General features: G+C 40.9%; 2 protein-coding genes and 2 non-coding genes across 7 annotated transcripts; all 4 read left to right on the forward strand.

The window, feature by feature from the left end:
• Positions 1–2,614: 2,614 nt before the first annotated feature.
• hprt1 (hypoxanthine phosphoribosyltransferase 1) lies at positions 2,615–9,419 on the forward strand. The gene is made up of 9 exons (XM_037076525.1): positions 2,615–2,852; positions 4,929–5,035; positions 5,418–5,601; positions 6,752–6,817; positions 7,285–7,302; positions 7,392–7,474; positions 7,666–7,712; positions 7,887–7,963; positions 8,052–9,419. The coding sequence occupies exons 1-9, from the start codon at positions 2,826–2,828 to the stop codon at positions 8,097–8,099; spliced, it is 657 nt and encodes a 218-aa protein (XP_036932420.1). The 5' UTR covers positions 2,615–2,825; the 3' UTR covers positions 8,100–9,419.
• Positions 9,420–9,597: 178 nt separating this feature from the next.
• On the forward strand, positions 9,598–16,185 carry pabir2 (PABIR family member 2). 4 transcript variants are annotated; one of them, XM_037076523.1, is made up of 11 exons: positions 9,598–9,744; positions 9,824–9,913; positions 11,149–11,227; positions 11,323–11,376; positions 11,799–11,842; positions 11,965–12,019; positions 12,352–12,453; positions 13,024–13,109; positions 13,395–13,459; positions 13,835–13,931; positions 14,377–16,185. In XM_037076523.1, exons 2-11 carry the CDS (start codon positions 9,855–9,857, stop codon positions 14,513–14,515), a joined length of 780 nt encoding a protein of 259 aa, XP_036932418.1. In that variant the 5' UTR covers positions 9,598–9,744; positions 9,824–9,854; the 3' UTR covers positions 14,516–16,185. The 4 variants fall into 4 exon arrangements, with proteins under 4 accessions (XP_036932418.1, XP_036932417.1, XP_036932416.1 ...); XM_037076522.1 differs by having other exon boundaries at positions 9,661–9,913; XM_037076521.1 differs by lacking the exons at positions 9,598–9,744; positions 9,824–9,913 and adding an exon at positions 9,936–11,011.
• LOC119008173 lies at positions 11,420–11,562 on the forward strand. The gene has a single exon (XR_005071354.1). It is a non-coding gene; the product is annotated as a small nucleolar RNA U109 (small nucleolar RNA).
• Positions 12,125–12,272, forward strand: LOC119008172. Its single transcript, XR_005071353.1, has one exon. It is a non-coding gene; the product is annotated as a small nucleolar RNA U109 (small nucleolar RNA).
• Positions 16,186–16,195: the final 10 nt, after the last annotated feature.

Here is a 16,195-nt window from a genome sequence, read left to right on the forward strand (position 1 = left end):
AGTAGCGACAGGCAACCAAATGAAACACACCGTTACCCTTAATGAACTTGTAGATTTCTCTGTCTCTGTGATAATATTAGTACACAACTCAACAAAATATGTAACAAATGTCCAGTCTTTTTTTTACACAATGCAAAATTGTTTATAAATTTTATCTTTTAAAACAACAAAAATAAACATTGTATTTATTGCTGCTTTAGTAAAATGCAGCCTTTTAAAAAGTGTTAAAAAACATTAAAACTAACATTATGAGGCTACAGGCAGCAACCCTGAATGAAGAACCCTCCAGTACATGTTAGAAAGAGGAGGATGTTGATATTAGTGAAGACATTACCAACATGAATGCATTGCTTTGGTAAATTAGCAGACTGACCATTGTTATATTATTTTTCCTTAAAAACTCTCTTCATACCTAGTCAATAATAACATGGCCTGATACATAAAAGGAAGAATACATTTCAGAATCCACATGCTATTTCACAGTATCAGTCAATTTAAGTTGTGTGTTGTCACAGTTCCATACTACGCACTGACCACTACTTCACCAAAGGGAAATGATCAAATATGTGTGCAGAGGGACATCAGTCAAACTGCAACTTTCAAGAGTGCCACTGCCAAAAGCGATTCCTGATGGGGACACCAAAAGTAGAGCTGTAACTCTGCTAGCTGACACTCTGTTGCTCTACCAGGTAAGGGTGGATTCAAACCAACTCAGGTAGTGCGGTGAAAACACAGATCTTCCCGTTCATTTTAAATAGGGTAGTCCGTTTCGGCTGTGGCATTATCGGCTGCAGTTGGGTTGAAACCAACTAAATGTTTGGAGAAATGCAGCCATGTCACACTGGGGTTTCCATTAACATAAGCTGGTGATCAGACTCACAGCATGCATGACTACAACCACAGTGGATTGTAACGTAGTGTGTCATGTATTCCCTCAGTGTTGTATTATGCACCACTTTAAAACACATCCGTGGATGTCAACGATCACAGACACAGTGATTTGTTCCATGGAAACACTGGACAGTTTGTTTCTACTGTGAACCTGTACAAGTTCTCACAAATTCTTGTTGTCACTGGACAAAGTCCACAAAGTGTCCATAAAGTAATTACTGATGATGCACACAGTATTCTTTATGGGTGTGCTTGCCACGGTTGTCACGGCAATGATTGCTTGACTTTAGATTCTGTAAATATGTCTCAACGCTACAATCTAGATGATGATGGAGGCTGGCCAATACTACCTTTTTCAGGGCTAAACAAATTACAATGTTTATATATTGCAAATGTTTTCTTTATACACTCACAATGTACTTGTACACATATTTTTTGCAATGATCCCTCAACTGTGATTTCAAACAATCCCGATAAAGACACACATATGACAAAACTTTTCAGTCCACTGATGTCACTTTAGACATAAAAGTTTAACTGCGTGTCAGTCAGGTTCTAATAACTGAGTAAACTCAACATTTACCTGAAGCATCTTTTTCTGCACTTTGTCATCTAAGAGCCATCTATTGTAGCCAATGCTACAATATTTGTAATAGGCCAGTATCGTCTGACTTATACTTTTTTGATCTCATTTGAATTGCGCCATGAACTTCACCTTTAAAAAGAGTTGGTTTGTCATAACACTAATGAAATATAAGACAGTGAAAATACATAATTATAAAGACTACACACCCAAAAATCGCCCTGGTGACATCGTCCTCTTGTATGCTCACAAAAATCTGTAACTTGAACATTGTAGAGCTGCTCTTGTGTAACAGCAGCTCAAAAAACTGACAAACTACCCTTTCAGATAACTGCAGATGGCTGTATGGCCAGATTTTTTGTGATTTTCATCTTTTTACAATAACTTTTGTTGTGCCAAATTGGTGGCCATGTTTTTGTTGAGAAAGACTATGTAGTTCACTGAGCGGTTTCACTCAAAACTAGATGGTATTTGACTTTAACTATAAGAAAATGTGATTTCCGTGAAATGATCTCTTTAATTTTCAAATTAGCGATCGGGCTCAATGGTGTTATGATGCATTTATGTGTTTGGCTTAAAAGTTGTCATATACAAATATATTGAATTTACACTGTACACCTTTTAAATATGCGCAATGTGTCTGCTCTAAGTAACTGTAGGATGTGAAGTCTCCTGAGGTGATCAAACTAATCAAGAAAAACAGAAAAACAACTTGGTGGCATACTGAGTGTTCACAACATTAGCTGCCCCTAGGTGGTGAAACCTATAGCTTTAGATATCATCGGCATGCTCTACCACGTGCCACCTAACTTGCCCTAAAAAGGTAAAAAGTGGTTTTGTTCAAGGTCCAAGGTCACGGCCGTTAACTGCAGACCTCACGTTATGAGTCAGACCTGAAGCTGCCGCTCAACTGTGTATTTATACCCACACCTGTACCAAGACAGTCAGATTAAAAACACAATGAGTACATTTTCATAAATGCAATATTGTTGAGTTGTACTGCTTTAGTCACGAGCTTCATGCAGGGGTTACACGCACGAACACACACGCGCACACACACGCACACACCCACACACAAGCCATACACCAGGGGCGGGGCTTATCCGTTCCTGCTCATTTGATTTGCCCGCCGCGCTCTTGCGTCATCATATACACAACGGCGGAGCTACAGTAGAGCCGCAGCCCGGAAAAAGACAGCAGCCCCTTGTAGCAACCGAGCTAGCTGCCTCCATGTGTGTGCTGTCACAAGGGTGACGAGTCCGCGAAATCAAACCGAGAGCTCGTTTTGTTCCCTCTACTCTGAAAACCACGGTAGTCTGCGTACAACTGACCGGCAGGGACCAACACGGACATGGCGACATCCAGCCCCTGTGTTGTGGTAAGTCCCCCTCAGCAACCGGAGTGAATGTAGAGAATGGAGGTGGTCGCGGTTCCCTTTACATTCTCGTTGGAGACACGCTGTACCCAGCCGAGACTGCGTTTGTTGAAGACCTTACACAGCACAATAGACCTCACCTTACACCCCCCCCCCCCCGTGTGATATGAGTAGACAATTACCTGTGTGTTGACCTCGGTAACACGTTTCGGTGAGGGTAACACTTAACTCATTGTATTTCCAATGTAGCGTGGCCTGCGGCTATGGAGACGGTCACAGACACGCGCTCTCCACGCTCTGCGCGGGTGACGCAAGAGACGTTTCTGGATGGACACAGATGTGGATGGACTAAAACATAATGTGTGATCACGTGTTCTGAGAGCAGGTCGAGAGTTTGATTAGTGCAATTACACGCGTGTACGCAGTTACAGTCAGACTACCCGCAAACAGACGAGCTGCAAACAAGGGGGCGTGTTGCAGCATCCTCTGTGTGTAAGATATAGCTCGTCCAGATATTATTTTATATCTGCAAGCTCGTGTTTGAGGCGAATCAGGGCCAAATTTTCTCTAAAAGAGGAACAGTTCAAGCAAGAACAGCGGGTAAGTGGTGCTTATATGGACACGAGCTGTTTGTTTGGTTGGTTGCTTTGTTTCTGGAGAAAAAATGAAAGAAATTGCACTCTTTGGCAAATCAATAAGATTAATAATCTGAGGAAATGGCATCAACAGCTGGTTCCACATATAGATAGCTAAAAGGCTTCTTGGGTTTTTTTTTTCTCCAGTGAACCTTACCAGTGAAAGGCGTTCCAACCTGATCTGGAGCAGCATTTCAGGGACAGACATGCAATAAGAAAAGTCTGTTTGCGTCTCAACATTAGATGCTGCCTGTGTGTCATACATATTATAAATGAGTAGACTAGCCTGTGATGTCGTCTATAGTTGAATGATTAAATAAAACATCAGCCGTAAACCAGTGTGGCCTACTTTCCAGGACATTGCCAGCATTTGGAAGCCAGTGTTTGGTTGTGTTGAAGTCTGACCGTCAGTCTGGCAGACAGACACGCTTGCTGACAGTGTATTGAAGCTAAATCCACTTTTTGCTAATAAGGCATTACAGTGGAAGATCCCTGTGTGCCTCATTTCAAATCAAATTATCTGCACAGTGCAGCATTGCCAAACTTGGACTTTGTTTGCCCCTACATTGACCTCAGACTAGCTCATCCAGTTGTTTTCTGAGTTGCGTTTTACTGTCCAGCCCTGTTTCTTATACAGTCGATAAAACAAGCACGTGTGTAACGGTAGAAAATACTCCTTTGGATCATGACACCATGATGACATCTGGTCAGTATCAGTCATTGTTATTTGGATTTGAAAGGGTGTAGCCCAAACATATGGGCATGTTTTTTTTCATTTTGGCGGTCACAAGGAAGAATGCTTTGTTCGAGGTTTAACCACATGACGGAAAGACTGACACTATGCAATCCAGTGGGTAGTAAAGCAATAACATTTTGTGACTTGGGAGGAACCAAAATTTGCACCATTATAAATACTTTGAGTGCAGCAGTGGTCCCTCACATCATTCCCACGGCACCTCGAGCTCGGCACCAGTTTCTCAGCTGTCACATGATAACAGTTATGTTGTCTGGGTTCATGTGGGATGCAGCCTGAGCTCGAGCAGGAAATTTGATTTAAAGAAATATAAGAAATAACTTCCAGTGAAAGACTTTGCATAATATTGAATTTCTGGAAAGACTATTTTGTCAACATTTTTAATTAGGAGAGACCTTCAGTTGCGACAACGGGAACAGTTTACTGACATTGTGATGCTTAATAGATGGACAGATTCCTCTTAGAATCTAAGATGACATCTGTCTGTTATTGCTAAACTCTGCAGAATCAAGCATTGTGCTCTGATGATCGGTTTTGTAGAGGCAGTAATGAGGGAGCTGGTGGGAAAGTAGACCTGTGTTGACCTCAACATTTACCATGCACTGCCCTGTATCGGATGAATGCCTCATGCCCCATGTTAGGTAACACCCTTGAGATTTTTTTAACCCCTTCTGTCGGGTTTCATTTCAGATCAGTGATGATGAGCAGGGCTATGACCTGGACCTTTTCTGCATACCAAAGCACTATGCCTCTGACCTGGAGAGGGTCTACATCCCACATGGACTCATCCTGGACAGGTGGGTTTGTCAGGTTCAGGGGAGTTTTACGACTAGTCTGTTTTGACAAAAGCCATGTTTGGAAGATGTTCACTAGTTGTAACTTTAAAGCTGGACGCGCTCACTCAAATTTGATATGATGATAAGAAGTACGGGATCATATTTTTCCATTTGCAGATTTGGGATTTAATAAATCATAGAAAATAAATGATTGGGTGTTTTGTGATAACCGGATCTCTGGTGTTATACTTTGGAGTGCTTTAGAAATGACAGCTATGCCCGCTGACTCAAACAAAGAAAATAGGAGCTACTGCTGACTGTAGCACAAGCTTAGCTGACTATCCCGTCTCTGTCTCTCTGTCTCTGACTCACCTCTGTTTCCCACCCTCTCACGTGACCCCAGGACAGAGCGACTAGCCAGAGAAATCATGAAGGAAATGGGGGGGCACCACATCGTGGCCCTGTGTGTGCTCAAGGGGGGCTACAAGTTCTTTGCAGACCTGTTGGACTACATCAAGGCCCTGAACCGGAACAGTGATCGCTCCATCCCAATGACAGTGGACTTCATTCGCCTCAAGAGCTACTGTGTAATCTATCAGTTTTTCACCATTTTGTTTGTATTCTGTGTTTATGTACAAAAGCCAGGTTTCCACCACAGTACTTTTTCCCAGGAACTAGGAACCTATAGAGGAGCTCAGTTTGCTCCCATCGCAGGGACAGGGGTCCATATTAAGTTTCAGGGACACTATTTTTTCATTATGGGTCAAAGCATATTACCAATGGACATCAACTTTGTATAGCTGCACACATAAATGAGGTGTGAAAACAGCCATCTGGTTTTTCATGTGACAGTGAACTAGTTTGTCAAATCCTCACAGGTCTTTGGACTACATAGCAAACACTGGCAGTAAATGGTTGAAGGAACCAACTGTTCTTTGTAAAATTGTTGCTGTGACTAACAATTCCATGTGTTGTGAAAACACAGCTAAGGGTGCACATGCACATGCTTGAGAATGCGGAGAATGTCGTATCCATTCTGGTCGACAAATTGACATTTTTCCACTAATCATAAGTTGCTGGTGCTGAGAAGCATAGTTCGTCAGCAAAAAGAGGAAAGATGAAGACTTCAAGCTAGCAACAGTGGATGTATAAGATTTGTAAATGTTTTACAGGGAAGAATTTTTTTTTTTTTCATAAAATGCAAATCAGTTCCTGTTTCCATCTCATACCGGAATATGAATATTAGGATTTTATTGAATGAAACACATGGCTGAATTTTAAATGGTGGTTTTATGCAAAGAACTTTGCAATTTGCCTCTTGTTGACAAGCACACTGACCACTTGGAGACCAATGAGTCACAGTCACCATGACAGTCATGATTCACTGTTTCGATTGTTGAATTTTGTTCTTAATGATACGCCAACTTTTCCACCACAGTCAACTTTTTTGCAATATTTCATTTTTATTTTAAAATTTCTTGTATCTCCTGCCAGTTTTTTATTCACAAAATGAGAATGTGCTGAAAAAAAACTGATGGATGGAAACACACTTAATGATACACAAAATGTGTTTTGTTGCAACAGAGCGCACATGATTTTGTTATTAATGTGATTTGTGCATTTTGATGTGATATGCAACAAACATACTTTCTAACATCAACATATGTAGATGTTTTGAATACACTTACTACCACTGTACACCATATAATGTGAAGTATGCCTCCCTTGTCCTCACAGAATGACCAGTCGACAGGTGAAATCAAAGTCATTGGTGGAGATGACCTTTCTACTTTGACTGGCAAGGTAAGACGTTGGATGATAATGTTGTGTCAATATGTGTTGACACTGTGATCAATGGTAATAACGATAAGATGAACTTAAACTTAGTAACATTACTTGAAATTATAAATGTTTACATGAGCAGACAATTTGAATAGGCTGATTAGCATTGCTCACTTGCTCGCCCTTTGTATCAGTTTTATGGTGTGTGTGGATACCAGCACATTGTACAGGTCAGGTTTACTCCCACCAAAGTCAATACACTGCAGACTACATTCTGATTAAGACGTATGTGCTCCTTGTATGAACATGTCTTTTTGTCTTACCTGGATAATGTGTCCAGATACAGATCACATTTAAATACCAGTTGTAAAAAAGGCCACAGTGATGGAGATGCACAAACGATTCTCTTGAGTTCAATTTCATATCAAAGAGTACCCAGTTCACCTTTTCTCACTAAAATAATGATCATTTTTTTTCTTTTTACACAGAACGTCTTGATTGTGGAGGTAAGTACAGATGTTTTCTTCTTTAGTATCTTCGACCGCTTTCTAATCCAACATTGCTGATATGAGCTTCTCTCGTGCTTCATTTCAAGGACATCATCGACACAGGGAAGACGATGAAGACACTATTGCAACTCCTCAAACAGTACAATCCCCAAATGGTTAAAGTAGCAAGGTAATGTGATCCCTTTGAAACTCCCTTCTGAGTACAATCTTGTGGAGCCATGTGATCATGTTTCTCTGAATGTTTTATAAACAACTGATTTCAGTGGTTTTCACTGCAACTCTCTCAGACTGTGTCCCTTAATCAGTTTTTCATGCAACTTTTCAGTATTATTATTGATGGTAAATGTTTTCTGTCTTCAGTTTGTTGGTGAAGAGAACACCAAGAAGTGTTGGCTACCGGCCGGACTGTAAGTTCAAGCCAATAAATGACGACTAACAGACGTTGGTGTTATGTACTGGATGTTACACAGTATAGATGCCTGAAAGTGTGCTTTACAATGAGGCTTTGTATACTTAATTTCAGTGCTCTTAGTATATCTGTACAAAGACAAGTAACTGATTTATTCATCCATTTGTTTCAGTTGTAGGATTCGAGGTCCCTGACAAATTTGTGGTTGGGTACGCACTAGACTACAATGAGTACTTTAGAGATCTAAATGTAAGTATTTCAGATGGATAAAGAAACGTGATAAGTAAATCAAATCAATAATATGATGCAGTACTCACCAATGCTTTTTCTGTTTCAGCATATCTGCGTCATTAGTGAAACAGGGAAGGAGAAGTACAAGGCGTGAGGAGCACCTCCGGACAGTTTTTAATGAGTGGTTCCATCATGTCCTTCAGCGGTTCATTTTATATTTTATTACTTCATATTTGTGTCATAAAAAATACTCTGCCTGCTCAGGGTCTCTGAGGGAACACTGATGGAGTGATACTCCTGACAGTTGCAGTGCCTGCTTTAGCGGCACACACACACATAGATTACACTTTGAGGAAATTGATTGCCATAGAACCACGTCTTGGTTAGTCAGCATGGAGCCCTGCCTCACCTGAATTTAGTATAATGCTTCTGTGCCCCCACACTTTTTTTTTTTTTTTTTTTTTTTAAGCAATGGAGTAATTTAGAAAGAGCAATGCTGCTAATTTAAAAGACTTGATCACAACCGTGCTATGTTTCCAGATTGTACAACCTCATATTTAAAAGAAATTGAGTTTTTTTTTGTAATTTTACTTTTACCTCAAACTATCATTAGCTGATTTAGGGGGAACCCTAAAAGAGGATGTTACATTTTCTTGACATCTGCTTGTATATTTTTGGACAACACACTTCCTGGGTTGCTGTGCTGTGTGATAACACTTTCTTAAGATACATTCTGTAGAAAAAAGGTGTCCCAAATTAAACACAAGTATGCTGAAGATGAAATACCCTCTTATTGTTGAGTTGTAGTGAACTCTGTCTTAAAGAGCACCCACACAGACAATTTACTTTGTGTAACAGGACTTATTCTTTAAACATGCTGGAAAGATGTGTCATTTACACATGTTAATGTTCAGTTATAGTTTTACTGAACTTAATCAACCAGGTTTGAACTCCTCCATCTGTATCTGCCTATCAATGAAACCCACAATTATTTCTACTTTATAAAATGTTCTCATTCAATGGTGCCATCACTGTAACCAACGCCAGTGCCCACCATTAAATGTTCTCACTGTTCTGTGACTGGTGAATTGTACTACAAAGTCTTAAAAACAATACGCTAATACTTGAAAGAAATACAAAGCAGACTTCTGGCCAGTCAATAGAGAAATTATTGGGAGATGCAGATAAGATAAATAACTTCCCCAAATAAGTATATACTGATTGAGTGTGTGTCATGTCAAGGAGAAAACAGAACATGAATTGCTGAACCTGTTGTTGTCACCAGACTTTGAACTTCAAGCTGCTTCATGTTCCCAGTAGGTCAGTGATTACAGCTGGATGACCATTAACTGAGAGAAGAGAATTCTCCTTGTATTGATGCTGAAAAACTTTTCCCACTGGGCTTTTCATGGGTTCAACTATTATTGTTCTCTGTACTTAGCTGACTGATAAAACCTCAACATTTGCAAGTCAAGGACACTTCAATATTTTCATTGTCATTTAATTGAGTTGTATTGTTTATGGAAACCAAGTGTTTCCTTGAAAAAGACCAACATTTGCTTGTATAAATGAGATTTACACAAAGCACCGTGTAAATATATATGAAAATACACGTTGAAGATAATAATAAAAAAGAAACACTGAGTTATTTGAAATGCAGCCGGTCAGTGTGCACACTGACGTGTGTGGCTGCTGTGACTGAGTCCTGAAAACAGAAAGTGTTCCAGAAGAATCGCACCTCCGTGCTGCTGGAGGCAGCTGTACTGGGCCTCCTGCGGGCGAAGATGTCGAGGGACCAGGTCATAACCAAAACTAACATTTGTGATAAAGCGGAATATGTCGTTTTGTAAGTGTCACGTGTTAATTCGGACATTGCAGGTGGTTTGAGAGTTTCTCAAGGAACCAGAGGATGCAGCTCGCCACATTCCGCCTCAGCATGCCGGCAAAGGGAGCGATTTCATTGGACAGGTTAGCTAACGTGAAAAGGGGCGTGAAGTTTGCTGCTAGCTGCTGCTAGCTGCTGTGGTATCATCTGGGACCTGGTTCATTCTTGGCGGCGACCTGCAGAAACGAAAAACCAAATTGTACAGCGTAGAAGATTTAAAATAGACAACGTTTAGATTGCTTGTGTGAGCCGTAGTAGCCATCAAGCTGGTGGACTGGATAATTTAGTGAAATGGAGACCCGGCCTCTCTCTGGATATGGCTTTGTGGCCAGTGGCGTTAATGCTAACTTAGCTAGCTAGTTAGCCCACTGAGCTAGGTAGCTGGAGTGAATCGTTTATCTAGCAAGTAACAACACTGGCTAACATCAGCTAGCTACTCAGTGTTAGCAAGAAGATACCCTCGCGTTATGATAATCACTTAACAGCAGTGTTCGCCTACGTTAAACTTGAGGCAGGCTTTCGTTTTAAGTGAGCAGCTGTTCAGTTTGGCTAACATTAGCTAGATTGCCGCGCTAACATGCAGTGGTAGTTGGGGAGCGCGTCAGTCGTCACCCACAGCTGCCTCGCACCAGCAGACTAACGGGCCGGTAGCTAAAAGCTGCCGGGCATTGTGCGGTATGTAACGTTAGCCATGGCATGCTAACCATCCATCAGGAAAGTTGGTGGCTGGTCGTAACGTTACAGCCAACGTTAGCACAGGCCAGCTCTGGCTGAACATGTAGTTGTAATGTGAAGAGTTATAGAGATAACGTTGCTATGTTCAGTTGTCATCCTTAACTTGCTTCAACATCGGAGTTACAGACGACAGGGCCTTGCAGGTTTAGTGCACTGCGTTAGCACGTTTAACTATCGTCAGCTCAGTCGCCTGAATGCTGGTGATGTTTGTTCATAACATGTAAAGTTAGCGAAGTTCGGGGTGCAACAATGTAACCTCACACTGAGCTGGTCAGACATTTTATGTTTATGAATTGGCCACAAGCTGCGTTAGCTAGCACAATGAACAACTCGGGAGTGTTGCCACAAGAAAAGATGGAGCTGGATCTGGAAATCCCATCTTCATTAGTTCAGAGCGATGGACACTTGAGGAGATCCAACAGTGCACCCATGATAAATGGCTTAAGGTCCTACAATATGACAGTTACACTGATTTACTGCATAATCTTGTATTAACTGTGATGTCATTTGTCTTAGATGTTGAAATAACTTCAGTAATATGAAACACATGACTTATTGTTGATTTGTGAATTTGTCATTCCAGTGATAACTCTCAAGTGTTCCAGAGAGAGGTCCTGCGAAGCCGGAGGAATAGCACTACAGTAGTCAACAGGCCCAACATGGTACGATACCTCATCACACACATATTTACTGAAGTAATTTGTGTCTGAATTATTTAGTGTTGACTGTTCTCCTGTCTACACACATTCCTCTACAGGTCCCTTCATCACCTATTCGTGTCCCCAGCACCAGACTTCATCAAATAAAACAAGTAAGAATCCATGTGCAGAAATGACCTGTTGAGAAATGTTTCCGAGCATGTCAGACCACTGTCTCCCTCTCAAGCCATAGGGAGTGACGGTGTCTTAAAAACATGCAATAACAAACACTTCTTGGAGTTTACAGGGCCGTCGATCTTTTAGAGTTGATCAATTGGTAGTATCAGACTCCAACAGAGGAAACTGTGACTCTGATGTCAGTTAGTGGTGGAATTTAATCACCTAATGTAACATGAAAAGACCATCACTTTGCTTTTGTGGTTAGATTGAGGTTGTACCTTTTTTGCGTAGTAACATACAACTAGATACTACTTTTTTGAAATCCTGTTTGCTGAATGTATGTGAATCAGAGAAGCAAAGAGGAGCTGGGTAACTGTGACCTGATTACCATTAACACTCTTGTGTGCTCTTGCAGGAGGAGGGAGTAGACGTGATGAACAGGGAGACTGCTCATGAACGGTAAGATGTGTTCATGAATTAATTAGGTGAATGAGGAGATTTGCTTGACTTATTACTTTTCTGCAGGTGAAAAGCTTATAGGCATCAACTTATTCCCTGTTTATCTATTTTTGTCAATGCAGGGAAGTTCAAGCCGCCATGCAGATGAGCCAGTCCTGGGAGGAAAGCCTCAGTCTGGTAAAGAGTGACTCTTCGTTACAGTTTGTCCAACCCCCACCAGTGCTGTTGCTATGTCCTGTTTCTCTGAATCCTTGAAAGTCAGCTGTGTGTTTTACCTTCCCACTGCATGTTTTGGCCCTGGGCCATGGTTTGCCTCTCCATTTCTGTAGAGAGGACGAGTACAAACATGCTACATTAACACTTGTGGAGTTAACAGGGCCACCAGTCTATCAAGGCCAGACTGAGTTGGTAGTATAATACTCCAACATACTTTGTTTTTTAACTGCCTCACCACATTTTCTTTTATACATGCAAGTACATGGCTGCTAATGTGGTAACTGTGTTCTTAGAGTGACAATGATTTGGAGAAGTCGGCATCGTCGTCTCCAAAGCGCATCGACTTTGTGCCTGTGTCTCCTGCCCCATCCCCAACCAGAGGGATAGGAAAGAAGGTACGTCTGCTCTCAGTTTGTTTACACCCACCTAACCTGATTTCTACTGTGAGTAACCAGATGACGGTCGTAGTTAAAGCATTTTCATGGTTGCTGTAACTTGATTTTCTTAACTACTTGAAATAAGGTCAATGAATGGCAGACTGTGTGGCAGCCTGCAGGAAGCAGTTAATTAGCAACAGAAAATCACAAATGGTTCCTGTTGAAACTTTTGGCCAAATATGTTTCTTTCAATTTATTGCAGCTTAAAAAAAAAAAAAAACTTTTTCATTGCAGGCCAAATTAGTGTTTGTGTCTAGAAATACATCTGCATCTGGCCTCTCTGCTACATATTTAAGGAATAAAATGTTTATACATGAATAATTCATCTAAAAGATAAGTTTTTAATTTGATTTTGCCTTCTCCATTTTGATCTTAATTTAAGAAAGCTTCAAACACACTAACATGAACAGTAAGAGTATTGCCTCAGTCTGGTCCTAGTCAACTTGTGACGTTTTGATTCCTTGATGCTGATGGTTTATGTTTAAAATCATTCCCATCTTGTCTGTCTTCTGTCTTTTTTGCAAGCAGCAGTGTTTCTCTCCTTCACTACAAATCCTTGTGAGCAGCAACGGCCTGACACCAAGCCCAATACCCAGCCCAACGCGACGCTTCAGGTGAGCACCAAGTCTTTGACTAATAACTGCAGTTAATAACATAATCTACCAGTGTATCTTTAGTCCTGTTCTAGATGAGCAATATCTCAGTTTACTGTGAGACTACAGGAGTACCAGCTGGCTCCAATTGGCCTAATTTCTGCCTGTTTGACTTCTAATGCACTTTACAGCAATTTATTTTGTTGAGTATGTACAAATGTCTGAGTAAACTATCATACAATTATCGAATGACAAATCTTAAGATGACATATTGTGTCTGTACCTGACGTTTTCTGTGCTCTTTAGCCGACGGAGTCAAAGCCCCATCAACTGCATCAGAGCCAGCATACTTGGACCGATAAAACGCAAAGGTGAGGTACCTAATGCGTGCTGCTTTGAGATAGTTATTCTCAAGTCTGTTGTCTTTGTTATTAAAGGCAATTGGAGAAATATTGGCTGTATAATATGAACAGGGTTCTCGCTATGCTAACTACAGTATTGAAACTCGACATTCAAAATCTCTGTTGGTGATCTTCAAGTAGCCTATGAACTTCAGTTAGCTTGATTTAAGTTTTTTAGTGACCTCCTTCAAACCTGTTGTTGCATCTGGACTAGATTATAATTCCTGGTACATTCCTGGACTCTGCTAATTGTTCACTTAATTCTCTTTTCTCTTTCGTCATACTAGTATAAGCCACAGTGTTTATTGAGAGATTTCTAAATGTCAGGGTGCCTCTCTTCCGCAGGTGAGATGGAGACAGAGAGTCAACCTAAAAGGCTTTTCCAGGGTACCACCACCATGCTGTCCTCTGACGTCTCCAACCTGTCGGATCGCAGTTCCTGGTGAGACTTTCTGGATCAACTCAGATGTCGGAAATGGCACCATCTTGATAATGATGTACTTGTTCAAAAATTCTCTAAACTTCATCAGGATTAGATGAATGACACAAATGCCTCGAATGTAATTGACAGTGTATTTTCAACGCCCAACTGCTACCCTTACAAAGACAGGATGGCTAGAAATTGGTTTCCTGTGTGTGATGCGTCTCTCACACACACAAGTTGTAAGGTAGAACTTTGGGGGAAAAAATGTACATGTAAATGTAACATTTAAACTAGAATCTTCAAGTATTTTAATCAACTTTAAAGCAGTATTTTAATGCAAAATGGAGAAAATGTGACGGTAAATTAAACGAAATGTCAGCTTCTCATAAGCTCTCAGTAGACTGTGATCTAGCAGATGTTTTCCACAGTCACAGTTGTGACTGAACTTGACATTTTCTCTCAGTCATTCTCCAGATTTGCTGGACGGCAGCCTCAGCAGCGTCGGCTCCTCTACAGACTCGCCGGGCAAAATGGAGGGGGTCTCGCCCTCCTCGTCCAGCAACTCCCCCTTCGCTTCCCTTCAGGATTTGTCCCCAAAGTGAGCATGGGAGAGCAAAAGAAACTCAAAAGGACTGGAGTCAAAAAGCCTCTCTCCAAGGAACAACAAGTTTCCTTCTCAGACCCTCCACCGCACCATCGCCTAGATTTGGTTTAAGTGGAACGTTTGATTCTGAGCAGCTGCTTTCATGGCTACATGTTGGATTTGAGATGTGTTATGAATTAATGGCTGCCATGGATGAGTTTCCGTGTGTTAGAGGTAAACCCTGTGACACTGGGACTGTCTGAAGACACTGTGAGCACCAGCTGCTAGTAGAGGATCTTTGATGGTGCTTGGCTTTCATAGTAATATTGCGTTCATAAGTGGCTATGCTTCAAATCTGTCCTACCAGTCCCCCTCACTGAAGAGAGACGTTGAGCACTGGACAAAGAAAGACTATTGGATGTTTTTGTGCTGGAAAACTTCTGTCCACAGGCTTTTGTATGTACGCAGTGTGAACATTTTGTAAGAAAAGATTTAACTTATTGTTTCCCTGCTTTGTTTGTAATTATGTACATATTAACCATGTCTAATGTTGTACAAAATTCTCAGTTTGTGATCAGCTGTGAGGTGAATGTGGGCACAAGTCTTCAACAGCAAGCATTTTCTTTGTAAAGAAACAAACTACTTCTGGGGTACAACCGTGGACATTTCCTTCCTGCTCTACTGAAATTATGTTTACAGCAGATATTGTTGATATTTTATGATGGAGGCTGTGAACTGTGGTGACTTTGTTTCAGTTCGGCTTTTAAGCCCCCTTCCCCGTGACATGCTGCAACTTTAATTGCCTCGTATGAGCAGTTAATAAACCTAGCAGTAATTTGTGGATGAAAAACGATGGTCGTACTGTCGGGAGTCAACACTAAAAGTTCCTCTGTATCCTGTGTTATTGTCAGGATGTTTTTGTAGAAAGGCAGAGAATAGAATTGATTCAGTTTCCTCTGGCAAAATTTTCGTATTTATGGAAAAAAAAAAGTTTATTATAAAAACTGAATGGTGATAGGTTTCTATCCCCAGTAAAAGAAATCCATTTGTGTTGTCATTTACACCTAATCAACTGACCGCTGGAACGTGCAGCAAAGACAAAATGGCACCGTCACATTGTGAGTAAAGAGACTGCTGTTTTTGCTGTGGTTACATTTATTAAAGAGCTTTTTGCACAGGACACTATTCTGGAATAATTCAGCCTATGTGTTAGCTGGGGAGAAGTAAAACATTCTCGTAAAACAAGATCTTAAAAATACAGTATGTGAAGGTCGAGCCTGTACTGTGATTTTTGCACCGTCATGGCCCCAGGGGTCCATAACACCTGTGTAATGTCTGCACCCTTTATGGCTGTGTAGCCTTTAATTTGTATGTACAAGAGAAAGTGATTGAAAATCATTTTATGGAAGCGTGCTCTTTAATTTAAAGACGAGTGTGGTTGCAGTTAATTTACTGAATGTCTTGTCCTGTACGCAAGAAAAGAACATCTGTCAGTTCGCCCTGCTGGCATCAAGATATTTTTTTCCAAGATGTTATTTTCTTCTTTTGCTAAAGTAATCTGATGAAGTATTCGGGGCACAAGTTAAGCAAATAATTGTAAACTATACTGTATGTCTGTGATGGCTGTAATCTGCCAAGCATAGCTAACACCATGCCTATGCTTGTCTTTTGTGATTGCAATCGTGGACATCAGGACTAA

The sequence above is a fragment of the Acanthopagrus latus genome, chromosome 18 (assembly GCF_904848185.1).
Source record: "Acanthopagrus latus isolate v.2019 chromosome 18, fAcaLat1.1, whole genome shotgun sequence".
Lineage (NCBI taxonomy): Eukaryota > Metazoa > Chordata > Actinopteri > Spariformes > Sparidae > Acanthopagrus > Acanthopagrus latus.